This window comes from Phyllopteryx taeniolatus, chromosome 16 (assembly GCF_024500385.1).
Source record: "Phyllopteryx taeniolatus isolate TA_2022b chromosome 16, UOR_Ptae_1.2, whole genome shotgun sequence".
Classification (NCBI taxonomy): Eukaryota; Metazoa; Chordata; class Actinopteri; order Syngnathiformes; family Syngnathidae; genus Phyllopteryx; species Phyllopteryx taeniolatus.
The window spans coordinates 18381469-18400828 of NC_084517.1; the positions used below are offsets into that span (position 1 = coordinate 18381469).

General features: G+C 40.8%; 3 protein-coding genes across 4 annotated transcripts; 1 reads left to right on the plus strand and 2 right to left on the minus strand.

Annotated features, from left to right (window-relative positions):
* Nucleotides 1-3062: 3062 nt before the first annotated feature.
* On the minus strand, nucleotides 3063-6657 carry mrm2 (mitochondrial rRNA methyltransferase 2). Its single transcript, XM_061749235.1, has 2 exons — nucleotides 6218-6657; nucleotides 3063-5706 (listed from the first exon to the last, which is right to left on the minus strand). The coding sequence occupies exons 1-2, from the start codon at nucleotides 6525-6527 to the stop codon at nucleotides 5273-5275; spliced, it is 744 nt and encodes a 247-aa protein (XP_061605219.1). The 5' UTR covers nucleotides 6528-6657; the 3' UTR covers nucleotides 3063-5272.
* Nucleotides 6658-6757: 100 nt separating this feature from the next.
* Nucleotides 6758-8291, plus strand: nudt1 (nudix (nucleoside diphosphate linked moiety X)-type motif 1). Of its 2 annotated transcripts, none has more exons than XM_061749236.1 (4): nucleotides 6758-6901; nucleotides 7021-7177; nucleotides 7603-7748; nucleotides 7840-8291. In XM_061749236.1, the coding sequence occupies exons 2-4, from the start codon at nucleotides 7026-7028 to the stop codon at nucleotides 8010-8012; spliced, it is 471 nt and encodes a 156-aa protein (XP_061605220.1). In that variant the 5' UTR covers nucleotides 6758-6901; nucleotides 7021-7025; the 3' UTR covers nucleotides 8013-8291. The 2 variants fall into 2 exon arrangements, with proteins under 2 accessions (XP_061605220.1, XP_061605221.1); XM_061749237.1 differs by having other exon boundaries at nucleotides 6806-6901; nucleotides 7017-7177.
* A 537-nt stretch (nucleotides 8292-8828) lies between these two features.
* On the minus strand, nucleotides 8829-18757 carry snx8a (sorting nexin 8a). The gene is made up of 13 exons (XM_061749234.1): nucleotides 18650-18757; nucleotides 17556-17683; nucleotides 16018-16150; nucleotides 14115-14305; nucleotides 12684-12804; nucleotides 12368-12504; nucleotides 12175-12255; nucleotides 11935-12095; nucleotides 10979-11108; nucleotides 10819-10887; nucleotides 10589-10738; nucleotides 10356-10505; nucleotides 8829-9671 (listed from the first exon to the last, which is right to left on the minus strand). Exons 1-13 carry the CDS (start codon nucleotides 18684-18686, stop codon nucleotides 9597-9599), a joined length of 1563 nt encoding a protein of 520 aa, XP_061605218.1. The 5' UTR covers nucleotides 18687-18757; the 3' UTR covers nucleotides 8829-9596.
* Between the last annotated feature and the right edge of the window lie 603 nt (nucleotides 18758-19360).

Here is a 19360-nt window from a genome sequence, read left to right on the forward strand (position 1 = left end):
CAATTGTACAAAAGGGCTCACATATGGACAGATAGAGGTGAGCGCCACATCAACACGATGTACTAAAACATGGCAAATCCTGCTTCATACCTATTCATGAGACAATCCTCGGAGGGACGCGATGTTCTGTTATAAACACTTGAGATGTGCACAAAGGTTGCAGAAGTCTTTTCGGGTTTCAAAGGCTACCCCATGAAATGAAAGAAGTATTATTACTATTATTATTCATGGGCTCGTCAGCCTTTGGATGTGGATTTGAAGCGAACAGGAATTGTCACCTTTGGCTATGTTGCATTCATTTAGACCTTTTGCAATCAACTCATTCACTGCTAGTCTTACCAGTTAACATGGATATTTGACTTCTAAAGCCGTCAATGGCAGTGAACGTGTTAAGCATAGAATAGAGTAGAATATTTATTTTCTTTGTAACGTGAACCACGAAATTAGTGCCCGCCTGTCTTTGCAAAATAAGTTCTAAAAAGGTTCAACTAAACAATAATAAACAAACATTCATGCATGAAGAAGAGAAAAGACACAAAACTATATATTCATCTGTTGTGAAATCAAGTCAAGTTGCACAAAGCCTGAAGATAGTATGTTGCAGAAGCAGCAGCATTAGTCAGTTTATGGCTGTGTTCAGGGTTTATTGCAGTTGCATCAAAACTGAACATGGCATTTTTGAGAGTGTGTGCGTGTGTGTACAAATACATATGTAAATATCTTCATGTTTATCTCCTACTTCTGGGCTTGATAGTGGGATGAATGGATTTCGGCTCGACAATATGAACACATACGTCATTATCGCCACTCAGCTCGTGCAGTCACATCCAAATAAATGTCAGGCTTTTAGAAGCAACACAAGCTTTGCATGATTTTATTGTTTTTTTTGTTTGTTTGTTTTTTTTTTGCCTCTGCTGTGTATCTTTAACCCTCCTCTCAAAAGCGTGCATCAGAAGCTGCCCTTTTTATTCCCCCCTGAAGATTGAGAGGTGATGGCTCAATTTATTCACTGACACGAGTCCTTTTTAATGTTTTCCTGGAATAAGACACGCAGATCAGTCACGCAAGTAAAGGCCAACTCGGGAGCATGAGAACCATGACTGCAATATTGTGGCTGGAGCAGGCGTGAATACTTTAATTTGACGCTTTGCTTCGAACACCGACGGTCTGGAGAGCGGCAAAGGCTTACAGGAAAGTATACATTTGCCATCATGTCAAGCGTCCAATATATATTATATATATATGCTGTAAATTGGTGTTTGATATGAGATGGTTTCACGCATTCATTGCTAAGAACTTCGCCACATACCACACACTGAGTACCAATAGAGGGAGCCTTACCACACATACAGTAGTGATTAATGGTAACTTACACATCTGTGAAGGCACCATTAAGGCTGAAAGGTACATACAGGTTTTGGAGAAACATATGCTGCCATCCAAGCAACATCTTTTTCATGGACGACCCTTCTTAGTTCAGCAAGATAATGCCAAACCACATTCTGTACATGTTACAACAACATGGCTTCGTAGCAAAAGAGTGTGGGTATTAGACATGTCTCCATTGAAAATGTGTGGTGCATTGTGAAGCGTAAAATACGACAACGGAGACCGCGGGCTGTTGGACAGCTGAAGCTGTACATCGAGCAAGAATGGGAAAGAATTCTACCTACAAAGCTTCAACAATTAGTGTCCTCAGTTCCCAATCGTTTATTGAATGTGGTTAGAAGAAAAGGTGATGTAACACAATGGTAAACATGACCCTGTCCCAGCTTTTTTGGAACGTGTTGCAGCCATAAAATTCTAAGTTAATGATTATTCGCTAAAAACCATAAAGTTTATCAGTTTGAACATTAAATATCTTGTCTTTGTACTGTATTCAATTAAATATAGGTTGAACATGATTTGCAAATCATTGTATTCTGTTTTTATTTATGTTTAACACAACGTCCCAACTTCATTGGAATTGGAGTTGTAAATGACTCCACACGTGAAGCTACAGCTGGCCACAGAAGAATGAATTAACCTGCGGATGAATCATCATCATCATCATCCATCCTGAGCTCGCCGGGACAAATTAACATAAAACCCCACAGTCATTTCCCAATCATTTCAATCTGAATGGCACAAAAAAAAGAGCTATGGGAGTGAATAATTGACAAATAATGAAAAGTAAAATTGGTCATCTCTTCACATCTTTTCACTATCACCTCCTTCAACAGGCAGGACGGCGGCCATTCATTGCAAACAATCATCTTTAGAGGTCGTGTGCCCTTCAATTTTGTTCATTCACTGTATTATTCGTCACTCCCGACACAAACACACACAGACACACACACACACACAGACAGACACACACACACACACGGCAGCAGCTCTTTCTTGGCGGCCTGTAAATGCAAATGCCATCTTAATTAGCCTCACTGTTGATTTAGTTGGAATGATCAGATTTTAAAAAAATCAATTCAGGACTAATCTAATTTCCATATGATTGGCCATTTTGCATTCATTTGAAGGACTTTCCAATTAGACCGCAAGGAATGGTTCAGTGAGTCAAATGCATCAGGAGTGCGCTGCCACGCGTTAGATGCCATGGATGGAAATTAAAGCCTGTTAAGTTGCATTTTAATTGATTTATCTTGGTCAAATTAACTGTACATCCAACCTCTGATGGAAAATACTTAAAAACGCGGTGACTATCCAGCATGCCTAATGCACAGCAACCGTGACGTGAAAAGCTATTTTGAGCCAAATAAGCCATATTTACCTATGTAAAGATTGTGTGCAAAAAGGTTTTGTAAGTTACATAGCTTACAAAAGAAGCAACTCACTGGACACTTCATTAGGTACTCTTACACAATCTAATGAGATCCAAATTCTGCCTTTACAAAGATAATAATGCTTGATTTGTATTGAGTGTCTGTCAGAGAGGTATTAGTTTAACAATGTTTCTTATCATGGGCGTGGTGTACAACTGTACGAATGCTGTGGTACCTTGACAGAGTTTTTCAAGTTACGAGCTGTCGCTTAGTAACTTTTTTTTTTTATTTTGTGTTCCGAGCCAGAATTTGACCCATTTATTGAATGGGTCAAGCAACCAAACACACAACTCCAAAATGAAAACACTCGCAAGGAGCAAATGTAATGTGACCGCATGGAAAACGGGCAACCTGAGCTCCTGACATCACATACTAGGCCACGCCCCACTTAAAGGCACACATCAATACCGTTCGCAGACTTTCTTTCTATGCTTCGGGTTGCTGATAGGATAGTTTGAACAACATTATATCGAGTTCAGGCTCAAACTATCATGTCAGCAACCGTAACGTACACAGGGAGTCTGCTAACACCAGGTTCACAGATACCCAGTGTACGCTTCGCTTCCCTTCTGCGTTTGGTCACGTGGAGGTAGGTGTGACGTTAATTTCCCAGCAATGATTCCGTATGTCGCGCGACCAACCCTGGAAGCATTTGCATTTGTTTCAGTGGTGAACTTCTTAACTTGTATGATACTGTCAAAATTAAGACTCCAGTAGCATCCCAATATTTTGGAACGTGGAACACACACACTTTAACTGCATCATACCCACATTATTTATGGTATATAATACCTTATGCACCATTTGTGTTTTATGGGTTTTCATTTTACAGTGGTTGCTGACTTTTTACGGTTCTATGACACAGTCCCAGTATGGCCCCAATGGCGGCCAAATACTTTGGTACAGCGTCACCTTACTTGCTGGTAATGTTTGTTTCAGTTAACTTCTTTTTACACTTGTATGACAGATAGAAATTTGAAATTGTGACAGTTTTGACCCTGGAACAGATCATTTGCATTTTTTTCCCCCCAATGGGGAAAATATGTTTTCCAAAAAGAATCCAAAAATGAGAGACTCCACGAGAATGACTTCCAAGTAGTTGTGCAGTGTCTCAAGGCAAAGTGTGCGCTGGACTGCTAATATTTTCCCTTTTTGGCTGAGAGCAGCGACACTCTCTGTGTGCCGAGGTCCTCCGCTGCGCTCCTTCCTTCCTATTAGTCATGCAATATGTGAGGGTTCCTCATCATTCGTTCTCAATGACAGAGTGGGATATTTCTACATGGCCGCCGGTGCTAATTATTAGCATGAGCGGTGCCGGTAAATGTCTTTCCCCTTCCACCCTCCCCGTCGGCACACAAACAGCAAAAGTGAGTGTGTAGGACAAACACTGTGGGCTAACTCTGAGGGCTCCGTGGAGCTCTCCAGGCATATATTTCTTGTAAAGCTTTACATATTACTAAGTCAGTGGTGCAACACTGTTTGGTTTCCAGGGATGCACTACAACAGGGTGGAACACAGCCTCATTGCTGCCTCAACAGTGCCACCTACTGAATACAGTGGCAAAGTGCACCTACATGTTCCTCAAAAGCAACGTTTAAATCAGCCTTTCCCCCCAAATTTTTGTTTTTGTTAAATTTCATTAATTATTACTGTATTTTTATTTATTTTTCTAATAGGTGGCAAACTCTCAAATGTTTCAAGCTATTGAACTATCAAGCAGGCTCTGTTTGTTTTACAAAATTCAGACCCCTACCAAGCCATAAACGCACCATATCAATAACTTAGAGGGCTATTGTACTCTTCTCCAGGGGGGGAACAAAATACTAAATGAAATGAAAATGTTAACCCATAAAATGAATTGTAATAAATATATAATGCATATACTGTATATATGGCTTACAGACAGTAGCTTTAACCTGATTCATGGGGTAAAATACACTGATTACAAAAGAGTTTTTACTTCAGTAACCATTTCACAATATGTTATGTCATTATATTTCTAAGAATTACAAAAAAAAAAAAAACTCACGACACACTTTTCTTTTATATTAATTAGAAGAGATTAATTTCTCATTATTTGCTGATTGACCAGGAGGAATTGCACGGTTCTACTAACGGGGATGCAAACTGTGTCGATCTTGTCTTGTTTACCAACAAAAAACCTTACAAAAAACCACAAATGACAAGCTGATCTGATGTGATTTGACAGACAGAGTAAAAAAGTCAAAAACATGTTCAATTTAATTTTTGCTGGAAGACTTCAATTATGGTCAAATCTGGACCAGATCTGGATGACATGGAGTTTGTGATTGTAAAAACCAAGCACACTTGAATTCCCTCAGATTTGGACACATGGATACAAAAATTCAGGTTGTAGCCATTAAGTTGCACACAAGAAAATATATGCAGAAACTCACAAAGAAAATATATATATAAAATATAGGTAATAAAGTCTATCCCTTGACAGGTTTCCTGTAATTTCTGGCAAGGAAATACCTCTCAGCAGAGTCTTTCCGGCTCGCATTCGGCTTTAAACTCTGAACGCTCCCAAACACGAGACAGAGTTTGTCCTGGAGCTGACAGGCCAGAGCGCCGTCCCAATATTTGCACAGGAGAGACCCTCCGGGGCGCAAAATCTTCTCGGCCAAGTCCAGCAGAGACGAGCACAAGCCGACCAGTCTCTCGTGGTCCAGGTCCCGGAAGCCGCTGGCGTTGGGCGCCATGTCGCTCAGGAGGACGTGAGCCCGGCCGCCGGGAAGGAGGTCGGGCAGCTTGGCGTGTGTGGCGGGGTCGGCGACATCGTGGCTGGACAGGAAGTGGGCGCCGTCCAGAGGCGGTATGTTTAGCAGGTCAATACCGACGACGGCACCCCGGCGTAATGTTGACTCTTCAGTTAAAACACACTTCTTTTAATTAATCAACCTTTATTCGCACCAGTAATGGACATGCCAACAAGTAAAAATGTTGCTAAACTATCAGTCCATCAATTTTCTCTAGTAGTGATTTTCAAAGTTCAGTCCAACAACCACTAGCGGTACGCGGACTACCTCGAGTGGTGAGCGAAACAATCACTGCCTCAGTAAAGTTCAGTTGTATTTAACTTTTAAGTACATACATCTTTAGGATTACTGTAAGACTTTAAAGATTTAACAAAAGTGAGAATGAATGAATAGATAGATAGATAGATAGATAGATAGATAGATAGATAGATAGATAGATAGATAGATAGATAGATAGATAGATAGATATTTTTTGTGCACTTTGAACAGTTTTCTAGGTCATTTTTTCCCCCAGTAATCATTGGATTGTTTTGATGTACATTGTATAGGATTAAACTGGACAATGGCTTTGTTTTCTAAAACTGTGCTTGACTTAACAAGCCCCTTCAATGCACTCACCGGTCCCCGCTGAGTTGACCCGGTGCACGGCCACCTGGCTCCAGGCTCCGGGCGCCGCACCGCAGTCCACAACGCCGCATCCCGGCTGCAGGAGGCGGAACTTGTCGTCGATTTCCAGCAGCTTGAAGGCGCTCCGGCAACGAAAGTTTAGGGCGTGCGAAGCTTTGACGTAAGGATCGCTTGACTGCCGGGCGAGCCACCTCTGCTCCGCGATGCGTTTCTTCTTCGGTAGACGACTCGACGAATGGAAAAATCTCCGGCGTAGAAGACTAAACATGATTTGAAGGGAAGGGAGAGTAACAGGAAGCATGATTCACTGCGCGTGCGTCAATATAGCGTCCATCGTCGAAATATGTCCCTTAAAACGACTCAACGACAGAGTTGTTCCCAAGACAACAGTTGTATTTATTTGATTGAAAAGGACAATTTGCCTGCTTTATAGGCGTTTGCGTTTTCAATCAATATAAAATAGAAGCTTCGGGGAGGTTAATTTTCCACGTGCGTCTGGTAAAATTCAGGTTTCGAATCGTTTGTATGCAGGAACCTAAGGACATTTGTTTTTAGTGGATTGTATTTCAGAGTGACACATTCCGAGCGGGAATGGTTCTTCCACTATTTGTTGACTGACTTCATGAAATTACTTAAAATTCGTTTTAAAATATTGACTGAGCAGAAACAGAAAAGGTGATGATTCTAGGGCCGACACATGGTTTAAGTGTCGTTTCCTGACTTGATTAAATTACAATTACAAGTATACACATAGTTTGTGTAATTGCGGTCGATTCCTCTCGTTCTTGAGACAGGTGGGATGCTGCGTTCCAAGCTGCTGACTCTGGTTCTGGTGCTCCAGCCTGGCAGGGTGCTACTGGGCATGAAGAAGCGAGGATTTGGGGTTGGGAGGTGGAACGGTTTCGGGGGCAAGGTCCAAGTTGGAGAAACTGTCGAGGAAGGAGCAAGAAGGTAGGTTTCTTTTTTTCTTTTCTTTTCTTTTCTTTTCTTTTTTGATAGGGAGAGGCTTTTGTTGCCTCTATGAGCAGCCAAAAAGGCGTTTAAGTTTAAACTTTGATTTTTGCCTTCCTGTGTGTTTTCCCCATGTTTGCATGGGTTTTCTGCAAGTACTCTGGCTTCCTCCAACATTCCAAAAACATACATGTTAGCTTCAGGAAAACTTTAAATGATCCATAGGTGCGAATGTGAGTGCAATTGCTTGTTTGTCAGTATGTGCCATGCAACCAACTGGTGGCCAATCAAGGACGTACCCTGCCTTCTGCCCAAAGTTAGCTGGTCAGCTTGGCAGATTCTTAAAAAAAAAAAAAAAAAAAGAGGCTTCAAGCTATTTATTGCCACTCCCAGTGGGGAAATACTGTACTTATTTTTGTTTTCAGGGAACTCCTCGAAGAAAGTGGCCTCACAGTGGACATGCTGGAAAAGGTCGGGAATATACAATTTGAATTTGTCGGCGAGGCTCAGTTGCTCGACGTCCAGATTTTTCGGGCCGATTCGTACAATGGAGAGCCAATGGAAACAGAAGGTACATTTTCCACAATACCGCAGTGTACTGTGAAGCATTTAATTGTTAACAGGATTCAAACTCGTACTCTTTTCACTTTCTGGTGCTGTAGAAATGAGACCGCAGTGGTTTGACTTGGACAAAATCCCTTTTGACCAAATGTGGCCCGACGACAAGATATGGTTCCCGCTGCTACTGCAGAAGAGGAAATTTGTGGGCTACTTTCACTTCCAGGGCCACGACGTCATCCTGAGCCACAAGCTGAACGAGGTGGAGCAGTTGTGAGAAGATGACGGCAAACTGTGTGGGAGGTGTCACATTCCTCGACTCAGAAGTATTGATGTGGAAATTATACTGTGTGAGAAATTGCCATTACTAGAGAAATTGAATTTGAATACTGGTAAAATGCCCAAAAATAGAGGATCAAAACATTAGAGCAGAGCAATTAGGGATGGGCATAATAATCGATTAATTCATCAGTCAACTGTATGTAATTTTCATTTACCGTGAACCCTCTTGTATTTACAGTTCGAGATTGGTAAATTTACCCATTTGTCAATTTTATTTTTGGGGAACTTTTCCTCTGTCATTTGCTGAAAATGTCACCTATTCGCTAGTTTTGCACTTAGGCCAAAACATCTCGCATTGAAAAATATTGCCTTAGCGCCATCTGGTGCTATCTTGGGACCACGCGCCTATGTTGAACTGAGGGAAGTAGTTTCATTTAGTCAGACCATAGCTTTGTCTAATGGGAAAAAAAACTGCTTTGACGCCATCTTGTGGCATATATAGACAGTAAGAAACCTTTTAGTGTGGGTGTCAGTAGTGGATTTTCTTATACTCAATACAACACTGACAGGGGTACATATTTTCACGACATTCAATGCACATAAGTGTAGCAAATTGCCCATTACTAAAAGCACTCCCTAGACAGCATGAAAATATGCGCCCTCATGGATGCTAGTGGCATCATGTTGTCTAATTAATAACAAAAGTTCATTACTGGTTGGTTAGTAATTGTGATTGTGCGCAATATGATATGTATTATTAATTAATAAGAGTGACAAAAACTACAAAAAATTATTTTCATTTTTCATATCAGCAGATTTATCAGTCAACTTTAATTTTTTATACAGTTCCTGCAAATATAGGTTTGTGCACTGTTGGTAAGCTGTGTAACGGTAAACAAGTGGTCCTTTTTTTTTTTTTTTTTCCCAGGTGTAAAATTTGTTTAACAATAACAGTGTTCCAAAACAGCTTCAAAACTGGAGTTGCCTGGTTTGTCTGATTCCTACGATACATATTGCACATCTGGAGTGTTTCGTGTGGTGCCATTCAATAGCTCAGCTAGTGTTGTCAGTATTGTGCAGGTATGAGTTTAGGCTCTTTGAAATTAGCTTATGGACTAACGGCACGTGGGAGCCATGCCAACAATAAACAATTGCTTAAAACAGAAGACAGAAAAATATGAAGTACACATTTTCATGTGTACTTCTGGGTGTATCTGTATCAAAAATCTGAGCTCTGGGAGTAAAAATAAACAGTATTCTCAGGATTTAAATTAAGTAAAATACAACATCCCTACCCCCACTTCTGACACAATAACTTAGGAACATAAAGGGCTGGAATGTCCACTGTGCTAACTGGTCCCTTACAGCCTGGAGAATTTCCCTCCTAGTTGGCAGTAAAAGTTGATTTGGACGTTCACGCATTAGTCAACAGCCAAAACGTCAAAAGGCCAAACCTAATAAATCCAAAAAGTGAGGGGTAGCAAACACCACTTGTATTAAACGTGATGCGCGCTGTGCAGCAGGAAAGCTCTTTTTTCCAGTTTTTGATTGTTTCCTTCTTGCGTCTCAATTCCATTTATTAGAGTTTCAAGCTGTTGTTTTCACCAAAGAGACAGCCAAGCTTTGGCTGGAGTTCATTCCACACTTCACCCATCTGGAAAGAAAGTAACACATTATTTCACCATTATTTGTTAAGAAGCTTTACAATTTAAAATTAGAAACATCCGAAAAACTACATCGTGGGGCAGGGAATGGGGATTTCCTAGTGGTTTACTTCAGTGGTTCATTGACTCCAAAACGTTTTGCAGTGAACCCTCTGTAGTCATGGTTTGGCATTTGCAAACTCAATGCAAAACTCACCTATTCACAGTTATATATATATATATATATATATATATATATATATAATGCGTGTGTGTGTGTATATATATTTTTTTTTTTTTTTTTTTTTTTTTGCCCAGGCCAAAGCTTTAACTTTAAATAACAGTGTTTCTTTGACACCATCTGGTGGAATCTTGAGTCAAGGAAGTATGTTAAAGTTAGTTGAGGAGTTTCATTTAGACATAAGTAATGCTTTGACAGCATCTATAGGCAATTACAAACATTTCCTTGGACCAATTAGCTGTCCTAGTTTTCTGTTAAGACAGCGCTTTAGCGCCATCTTTTTAGAGTGTTTCAGAAAGACCACCAAAAAATGCAAAAGGGTGAGTTTTTTAACGAATAGCTCGGTATAGCTTTCAAAGAAATAAACAAATATGTGAATAGTGAACCAAGAATACGCAGGGGATTATTGTATATGAGGAAATGGAAATAATATATATAGAATGAACAGTATCACCTCTCGGTGTCCTTGCACCTGGGAGTTGACAAAGGCTCCCAGGATGTGGGACGTGATGGGCAGGTAGGTAAAGATGAGCTGCGTCTCTTGGTGGAGGCAGAACAGCGAAAAGTAGTTGCGCAACTCCATGATCTGGATGGTGTTCTCTTGCTAGGAATAGAATCAAAGGACGAGAACAGAAAAAAAGATGAGCATTGTTTGTAAACATTTTCCTTCAGCGTGGTGAGTCTTACCTGAACAATCCGCGATTGGAGCTGCTCCACGGAGGCTTGCTCTTTGGGCTGAGCAGAGGCGCTCATCATCTGCCTCTTCATCACGCCATACTTGAGCAGCGCCCGGTGATGCTCGTGGAGCATGCCCTTCTCGTGGCGCTCGCACAGGTCCTGGAGAGGGAGGATTCCATTTATTTATTCATTTTAACACCTTGAAGAAGCCTGAACAGCAACACGAGAGAGACACTCACTCTGTAAGACTGCAGCAAATCCAGGAAAAGATTCAGTCTTTCCACAACGTCATCCTCTTCCCGTCTACCCTGAGGTCGTGAAGCAAAACGACACGTTTACTTCCCAAACGCCACTTTGGGGTCGGGGGCAAATGTAGCCTAATTGACGTGCGCGTTGTACCTGCTGAGCCGCTTTGTCCGAGAGCACGGCAAACTCCACCGATAGGCTTTTGAGAGACCGACACAGGCGCTCCCATGTGCTCTGTGACGTGGCCAACGACGGAATAGATGATGTGGCCGAGCTCAACTTGCTGTGGATAAAATAATTGAAATGAATGGAAATGCTATTAATCCATTCCAGCCGTCACCACCCCCCAAAAAAAACACATTTTGTGCTGTTTTTTTAATAAGGAGAAATAGCACTCTTTAATATTGTAATTTATCAAATAATAATAATAAAGAATAATAACAATTAAACAGAACATAAAGAATTAAACCATGTGTCCATCATAATTTGATGCTGCAATCCAATTCATTGGGCTGCTGATTCTGGTGTGCCAGCCTTGGCAGCTCTCACGCAGACACAAACCAAGAAGAAGAGTACTTCCGCTACTACTACTGTGATTTAGTAAGATGCTGTAATATTAGTCATTTTTCAAAGAGTCTAAATAATATATGCCTGTGAGTATTGTTAGATTATCTTTCTACATGTCTTGCTCCACCATTTGTGTTTGAATACCCATTACCTTTAAAACCGTGACTATCAATGCAAACCGTTAGCATGTTAATGGCGTTTTGCATTGTATGTTAGCATTAAGCTAAGCAGCCTTTCCTGAGGCAAAGCTATGTGACTGTTTTAAATACACAATGTGTAATTTTCTTTGTTTTATGTTATTTTGACAAACTTCAACATTAAATAGCTTGCAGCTTCGTGTTTGATTATTTGTTCAACATTTGTCAAACTGCTGCTTATTGTAAAGTGATTTGAATTGTGTTCACAGCCACCATTCAGCGCTTGCAAGTCAAAGCAAAAAAACTGGCCAAATGACAGCTTATATCTCTAAAAACTCTTAAGTCAGGTCACTCCCATTTGTTTTTCCAGGCCTCGGGCATTACACTCATGCAATAACAAAATACCTGAGCTCCCTGCCAAACATGAGGAGGTCACTTGCATTCCCGTTGGAACGCTCGGCAATCTTCTCGGCTCGCTCGCGCAGCTTGTAAACGGTGTTGTGGATGCTCTTGATCAGCTCTCTGCTCACAGAGAACTGCACCTGGATGTCGGCGGGGAGATATTCCTGGGGAAAGGCCAACGATCCCATGAGCCATTCTCAGTTTTGACCGGAAGTTGCAAAGTTGTTGAGTCAATTAACAAACCTTTGCTAGAGATGCATTTCTGTTGGTCATGAACTCGTCACCCGTTCTCTTGTAAGCATCACGCAGCCTAATCTGGACATCCTGTTTGGGGGGGGGGGGCGGGTTAAGGGACAATGAACAACTGGAAGTTGCCATGGTGATATCACTACTTGGGTTGCAGAGCCAGCAAGTTCGGAGAAAAGAAAACACATACGGAACCGCTGAAGGTGAAGAAGGTCTTGACCAGCTCATCCTCTGAGAAAAAAGGGTGCTGCGCCACCAGGTTGAGGAATCTGCCTAGCGCGCGCCTCCTCCCCTCGATGAACTCCCGCTCGGAAACCGAGGTCAGGACTGTGGACCGCGGTAAAAGTCTTTATACTACATTACAAGTATCTGCAAGTATTAAGTGCTTGGGCTGTGTGGCCAAAACAGTTGAGGATATGAAAAGGAAATGGGTTAGAGAGCAATCAAACTGTCAAGCTCTACATCCTGTTTTGTTAACAAAGCAATGTGAAGAGTTGACACATTACCTCCTTTTAACATTCTTTTGGGCGGAAGCGAAGGCACAACTCTGTAGGCGAATCGCTGAAGCAGGATTTCATGGAAGACGTCGAAGTCACTGTAACGTCGATAAACTGACATTTTGTAACGCTGAGGGGGGGAAAAAAATAAAAATAATAAAAATCGGATTGAATGCAATCAGATTGTCTGTGGCCAAATTGATTTCAGCAATGATAAATGATTCACCTATTTGCAGATTTTTCTTTTTTTTTTTCATGGAAAATACTTATTGGCGGTATAGCCCTGCTTATTCAAGAATGTTTGGGTTATTATTTTTTTTCCCCAATCCAATAACAATGGGTGTAAAATTTTTGTTGATTTTTACTATTCACAGTTGGGCTCTGTCCCTATTTTGGGGGTCCTCTGTATGACCAAGGCCAAAAGGTTAAAAAAAAAATTAAAACCAATTATTGTACAATATTTGGTTTCATTTGTCTGTTTTTTGACAATCAGACATGCAGTGCCATTACTACTCTGGGGGGTGTCAATGATACTATAGTGATCCAAACGGGGTCAATAAATTCCGGCATCTTACAAACTTATCTGGATAAAGTCAAGTTTATTTTTGTAGCATCAATTCACAACAAAAGTTGCCTTAAGGCACATTACACATTGAACCCAACTGAACTCCGCATAAGCAAGCACTTAGTGATGGAGGCAAGGGTGAAAACTCCAAAGCAAGAAACCTGGAACAGAATCCAGGTACGACCGTCTGCTTCGGCCAGTTGCTTTGAGATGGAGGAACAGAGGGTAGATAGAGAGAAAAAACGGGATAAAAGGGGTTGAGTAGCCAGGGGAGAGATGGGAGAACAATGGGCACAACAACAGCTGTATCAACAAGTAAGTCCCATGAAAACAGCAGCGACGATACTGATGTCCCCCCAACAGTACCACTGATAAAAAGCAGAGGACCGCCATGCTTGTTAGTCAATTTAGTAACGTACTACAAGGATGACGATGAGGTGAGAAGGATGGAGAGAAGAGAAGGGGAAGTACAGCTCAGTGTCTAAAAGACCGCTGTTACAAAAGAATAATAATAATCATCATCATCATCATTAGCCCATCTGTTATGTTTGTTTCTTTGAAACACCAAACATGTTAATGGGTCAATTTGACCCACTGCATGTTTAGTTTCAGAAACAATTAAAATATAATTAAAAGAAGAACAAAATGTTTATTTTACAAAAAAAATATATATATATATATAGTCTGAGTATATTTTCTTTAATTTGTAAACCTTAAAACAGATCATTTTCACTCACAATATATACACAACAAAGCTAGCGGTGGCCCCTGACCTTAGCACAGAATGTGTATCGTCATTATGTTAAAACACACAATTAATTAACCAGCCAAAAAGCTGCAGCAATTCATTTGCTATGGTTCAATTGCGTCCTTACCAGGCTGGTGACCTGGTACTCCACATGCTTGAGGAACAGGCCTTTCTTCTCCGGTATGAGCTCCACCTTGACAGCATCTCTGTCCAGCAGCCGGTCCAAGTTCAGCGACAGCGTCAGCGCGTCCTCCTGAGCTGGCTGCATCCTCAGCGTGCGCAAGTCCTTCGGCTCCCCCAGCTGAGGCTTCGGAAGCTCTGGAACACACACAGCCGCCCCCCGCCCCAACTTGGAATATTTACTCACGAGCGCTACTACTCTTGGTTGCAGTGAAGCAATGCCTCACATGTGAGGAATGCCAGTTTGAAAGGCCCCTATCTCATATTGTTTCACAGAATACGTGCCGATGGACTGTGATCTTTCATTCACCCAATCCCTGTGCATTCCTAAAAGCCTATTGTATTGAATGTAATCTGCGACAAATGCAGAAAACTTGTTCTTGCGCACGGAGGACGTTTTATGCAGTTGGCGGTGGTACTGGTCACACCTGAAATACCAGAGAGGGCCTTAAATAATTCCTCAAAGATCTGACTCAAGCCTGTCTAATGGCTACCAAGACTACATAAAAACCATACACTTTCCTTCGTATCATCTTGCCACCATGTGTGTAGAGGAAAAATGCGAACCTTTACAGCTATGGTTTGAATGTTTGAACATTATACAGGAGACATAGTAAGTGGAGTAACTTGGTCCTTGTTGAAATAACAGCCTTTTCTAATAGGAAAATATAGGACTTCAAAATATTAAATAGCACAATCCAATCCAACCCAAATGAATGCTATAATTAAAGCAAAAGCTGGTGCAACAAAGTACAGTATTCGTTTAATGGGGAGCACTGATGCAACCAGATTTTCATGTTTTTATTAATATTGTTAATAATAAATCAATAGCAGTCACTACATTAATTGTCATACAAGTATAAAAAGATGTTTAAATGAAACTAAAGTAAAGTAACACTCCTCCTTTGACAATGCCTGACAGGGATACTAGGGGCATTTTATAGGTATTGCTGGACTAGCGGTGTTGTGGCTGAGCTATTGAGAAAAAAGAAAAAAAAAAAAAGAAAAAACACAAGGAGGTAATTGTTTAGAACGGAGATTCTCAAAGTATGGTACTCAGGCAGGCTTCCTCTAATAGTGTGCAAAACAATCACTCCCTAAGTACAGTTTGTTGTATCTTTGTAACTTTTTAGGACAATACATTTGCATTTCATCTTTAAGAACTGCTTGTTCTAAAACTTTTTGGGAGGTACATTTTTATTCAACTTAAGTGAAATACATTTTAATGTCATCATTATTTAAGTAAGTTTTTTTCTTCTTCCTATATTTAAGCGCAGTGTTGATGTTTAAACTGTGCATAATGTTACAGTGGATTGCAAAAACATTAAATACACACTACCAGTCAAAGGTTTTGAAATACTTTCTCATACTATTGAATGGAGAAATGTCTCCAAACATTTGAGTGTTAGTGTAATTCTTAGGAATAAAACCACTCATGTTTTGGTGAACACATAGGCCTACCACACTACTGCATTTTAATATTGGCCAAATTAGTTGTACATGGAGATATGAAAATATTTTATTAAGTGGTGCTTTGTGTAGAAAAGTTTGAAAACTACTGCTTTAGAAGCTCACAGCTGATTCTCAATGGTTTGAACATCAGGCATATTTTTCCAGAATCAAAATGATACCACTTTTGGCATGTTTGAGATAGTATTTTCAACATTTTCCCCATAAAAAGCTGGTACTGTAACAGGGGCGCGTTCCCTTTTGTATATCCACTGCATGTGTTTGAAAGATGAGCAGCCGCCAAAGACCTTACCGTAACGGCTCAGACGGACCTTTGATACCCAGAAGCATGACCATACTACTCATTAAGCAAAACATTTACTCTTTGCTTGCTTATCCACCTTGTATGTAGTTCTCCAGGACTTTGGGACTCGGCTGCTTGCCTTGCTGGGCGACGGCGATTAGAGCGAGCGCTTTGTAGAGCGACAGCTTGCTCAGGAATCCGTCGGCGGCCGCGTCAACGTGCTCGGCGATCTGAAGGGGGACAAACAAAGACGGTCGGCGACGTCACACACCCACGAGTTCTCCAATCTAAATGCAACTGTGGTTTGCATTCCTTTCATGTATATATACACACAGTGGCTATAAAAAGTCAACACCCCCCGTTCAAATGACAGGGTTTTGTGATATAAAAAAAAAAAAAAAAAAAACGAGAGAGATAAATTATTTAAAAACTTTTTCCACCGTTAATGTGACCTCTAACCCGTACGACTCAAATGAATTGAATAAAGACAATGTGATTGCACAAGTATGCACACCCTCATAACTGCGATGTGACTGATGAGAACTAACCAATCACATTCAAAGTTATGTTAAATGGGAGTCAGCACACACCTTTCCATTTAAAGTGCCTCTAATTAACCCCATATCATTTTCAGATGTTCTAGGAGGCTTTTTTCTGACCTGACTACTATTTCAAACTGTTCCTAATTCCTTCCACCTTGTCTAAAGGCCCTAATGCCAGCTGAAGTAAAACAGCCCCAAAGCACGATGCTGCTACCGTGCCTTACTCTAAGTATGGTGTTCTTTTGGTGATGAACAGTGTTGTGTTTGGGCCAGACATACCTTTTGGAATTATGCTGTAAAAAATTGGGTTTGACATGAAAGGAGACATATTTGGGCATCCCTCCCCCCGCCCAAGCAATTGCGAAAGAAAATCACTAGCCATAGTCAGTGCAACAATGTACTAAGTAACATGTCAAAATGGTAGATAGAGGTGCAACGATTAATGAATTCATCCAAAACTATTTTGATCATTGATTAATCGTTTAGAGACATTGTATAACTAACCTGTTCAAATCATTGGAATTTCAGCCTCTCAACACTAAATATTCTCGGATTTCTGTAGTCCTCCATGAAAGCAGACTGATTATCTTTGTGTTGAGTCAAAATAAAACATCTGCTTTTACTTTGGATAACAATGATCAACAGTGTTTGCCTATTTTCTGACATGTTGTGGAACAAAGCAGTAACTGAATCATAATCAATTTATGTTTGTGCAATTTGTTGCAGCCCGACAGGTAGACCAAGGAAAACAGCAGCAGTTGATGACGGTAACATTATGAGAGCGGTAAAGGACGACTCTAAAACAACCCTTATTGACAGCTGCAACAAACATGAACAAAAGTACGGATGCTACAGTGACTAGAGGATGTAAGCGACTCATTAGCAAGAAGAACATGAACGCCAGCATGTAACCAAACGTACACAAACGAGCCTTAAAAAGTTCTAAGGACTGATGAGACGAGACACTTGCCATCCTATTCTAACCACAAATAAAACCTTAGAGGAGCCAAAAGCCCAAAAACATTTCATCTACAAAAGTTTGTTGAATAAAAAAAATAATAATAATAATAATAAGTATTGAGTAGTAAATCACCTGGGTTTGAACCGCCTTGGAGAGTTTGGTGCTTTCAAGCAACCTTTGAAATACTTCAACCTGAACCTTCTCATCGTTCTGGCAGCAGACGGCCTCGTACACCTCTCTATAATAGGCAGGAACTGAGCCTGGAAAGAAAAAAATACATATTAGAAAAGTGGGGGGGGAGGGGGGGAGGGGGAATATACCGTTCTCCGCTCCATTCATCCATTTTCTCTACCGCATGTCTGCATTAGGGGTCACAGGTGAACTGGAGCCTACCTCAGCTGATTTTGTGTACCCCGCCTCCTGGCCGATGATAGCTGGGATAGGCTCCAGCACGCCCGCGACCCTAGTGAGGAGAAGCGGCTCAGAAAATGGATGGATGGATGGACTCTAACATGGTGAGTTGTGGAATGTTCGAGGAAGCCGGAGCCACGCAAACTGGAGAACATGCAAATTCCACACAGGAAGGCCGGAGCCCAGATTCAAACCCAGACCTCAGAACTGAAACGTGTTAAAACAGAACTGAAACGCGTTAAAACGCTCGATCACCATCTTTCCACAATCTGACCGATCATCAGAAATCATATCAGTAATTGCACCTCACCATGTGACAGTTGTGCCTTAGTTTATGATCAACCCGTACAGGTCTGCCCACCTAACTTTATTTAAAATATATTTACACTTTTTCCTATATGCCAGTATAAACTGAACCATGGATTTATTTATTTTTTTTGTTTGCCAATAAACAAAGTGCAAAATAGCCTTAAACATCAATTGGTGTTCGTGTGCATATTGTTCAAGTATTTTTTTTATTGACTAGTACACTAAATGCTCAGCAACCTTTGAGAAAAGTCCATCAAAACTTTACCGGTTTACACAGCTTTGTAAGAAACATGCAGGTGGAACAACTATAAAAAAAAAATAAAAAAAATAAAAAATGTTCAAAACACCGATTCTCATCGGTACTTTAGCAGTGACCACACGCCCAGCTGAATCGTTTTAGCTAACTTTAAGCTGCATCGACACACGCAGCAAACGAAAGAATACGTTTATGTCTTGCAAAATAGCGCAGAAGAGGACGATGTGAGTTCGAAATGCACGCACTGTACCTTCATTGATCTCCGCAGCCATGGCTCGGACTGTCATGTGAGCGCAAGAGCACCTCCATGTGATTTCCTGCAGAAGAGGGAAAAAAAAAAAAAAAAAAAAAAAACAAGTCACTTGTTTCTTAAAGTTGTAGTAAGACTGCTTCGGGTTTAAAGTCCAGGCGACCAATGGCCACAATAAAGTGACAGCTATAACGTGACAAGTGTGGCTTGAACTTTGTTTAAGAATTTAATGGCGCTTTAAACGGGTCTTTATGTCTACTTCTGGTGTATTAATTTTTCATTTCACTACATTTCGACCAGTGTTTCCCGACTTTTATCGCCCCAAATTTCAAATTGCCTTGTATGTAGTAAATAATAAAGTTGAGATATTGCAAGCATTTAGTTGATTTCGAAACTAGCTATCCATCAATTTGTTGTGTATGTGTGACAAAAATGAGCAGCAACAACTGAAATCAAGCATTTTCTATAACTGGCAAAGAGTCTCTCACATCTCTGGAGACTCCACTCTTCCTTGCCGAATTGTTTTAATTTAGCAACAATGAACAGCCTTGTTATGCTTTAAGGATTAAAGTTTGGACTTTAACTAGACCACTCCAAAACCTTCATTTGTTTGTGGATGTTTTTTGTTTTAAGTCATTTAGAAGTTGACTTGCTGGTGTGTTTTGGAGTGTTGTCCAGCTGCAGAACCCAAGTGCGCTTCAGCTTGAAGTC

Coding starts and splice junctions, on each gene's coding strand:
- mrm2 (XM_061749235.1), bottom strand. CDS start 6,527: ATGCTTCCTGTTACTCTCCCTTCCCTTCAAATCATGTTTAGTCTTCTA. Junction 5,707..6,217: donor GGTCAACTCAGCGGGGACCG/GTGAGTGCATTG, acceptor TTTTAACTGAAG/AGTCAACATTACGCCGGGGT.
- nudt1 (XM_061749236.1), top strand. CDS start 7,026: ATGCTGCGTTCCAAGCTGCTGACTCTGGTTCTGGTGCTCCAGCCTGGC. Junction 7,178..7,602: donor GTCGAGGAAGGAGCAAGAAG/GTAGGTTTCTTT, acceptor TTTTGTTTTCAG/GGAACTCCTCGAAGAAAGTG. Junction 7,749..7,839: donor AGAGCCAATGGAAACAGAAG/GTACATTTTCCA, acceptor CTGGTGCTGTAG/AAATGAGACCGCAGTGGTTT.
- snx8a (XM_061749234.1), bottom strand. CDS start 18,686: ATGACAGTCCGAGCCATGGCTGCGGAGATCAATGAAG. Junction 10,888..10,978: donor CGGACAAAGCGGCTCAGCAG/GTACAACGCGCA, acceptor TCACGACCTCAG/GGTAGACGGGAAGAGGATGA. Junction 10,506..10,588: donor TCCAATCGCGGATTGTTCAG/GTAAGACTCACC, acceptor TTCTATTCCTAG/CAAGAGAACACCATCCAGAT.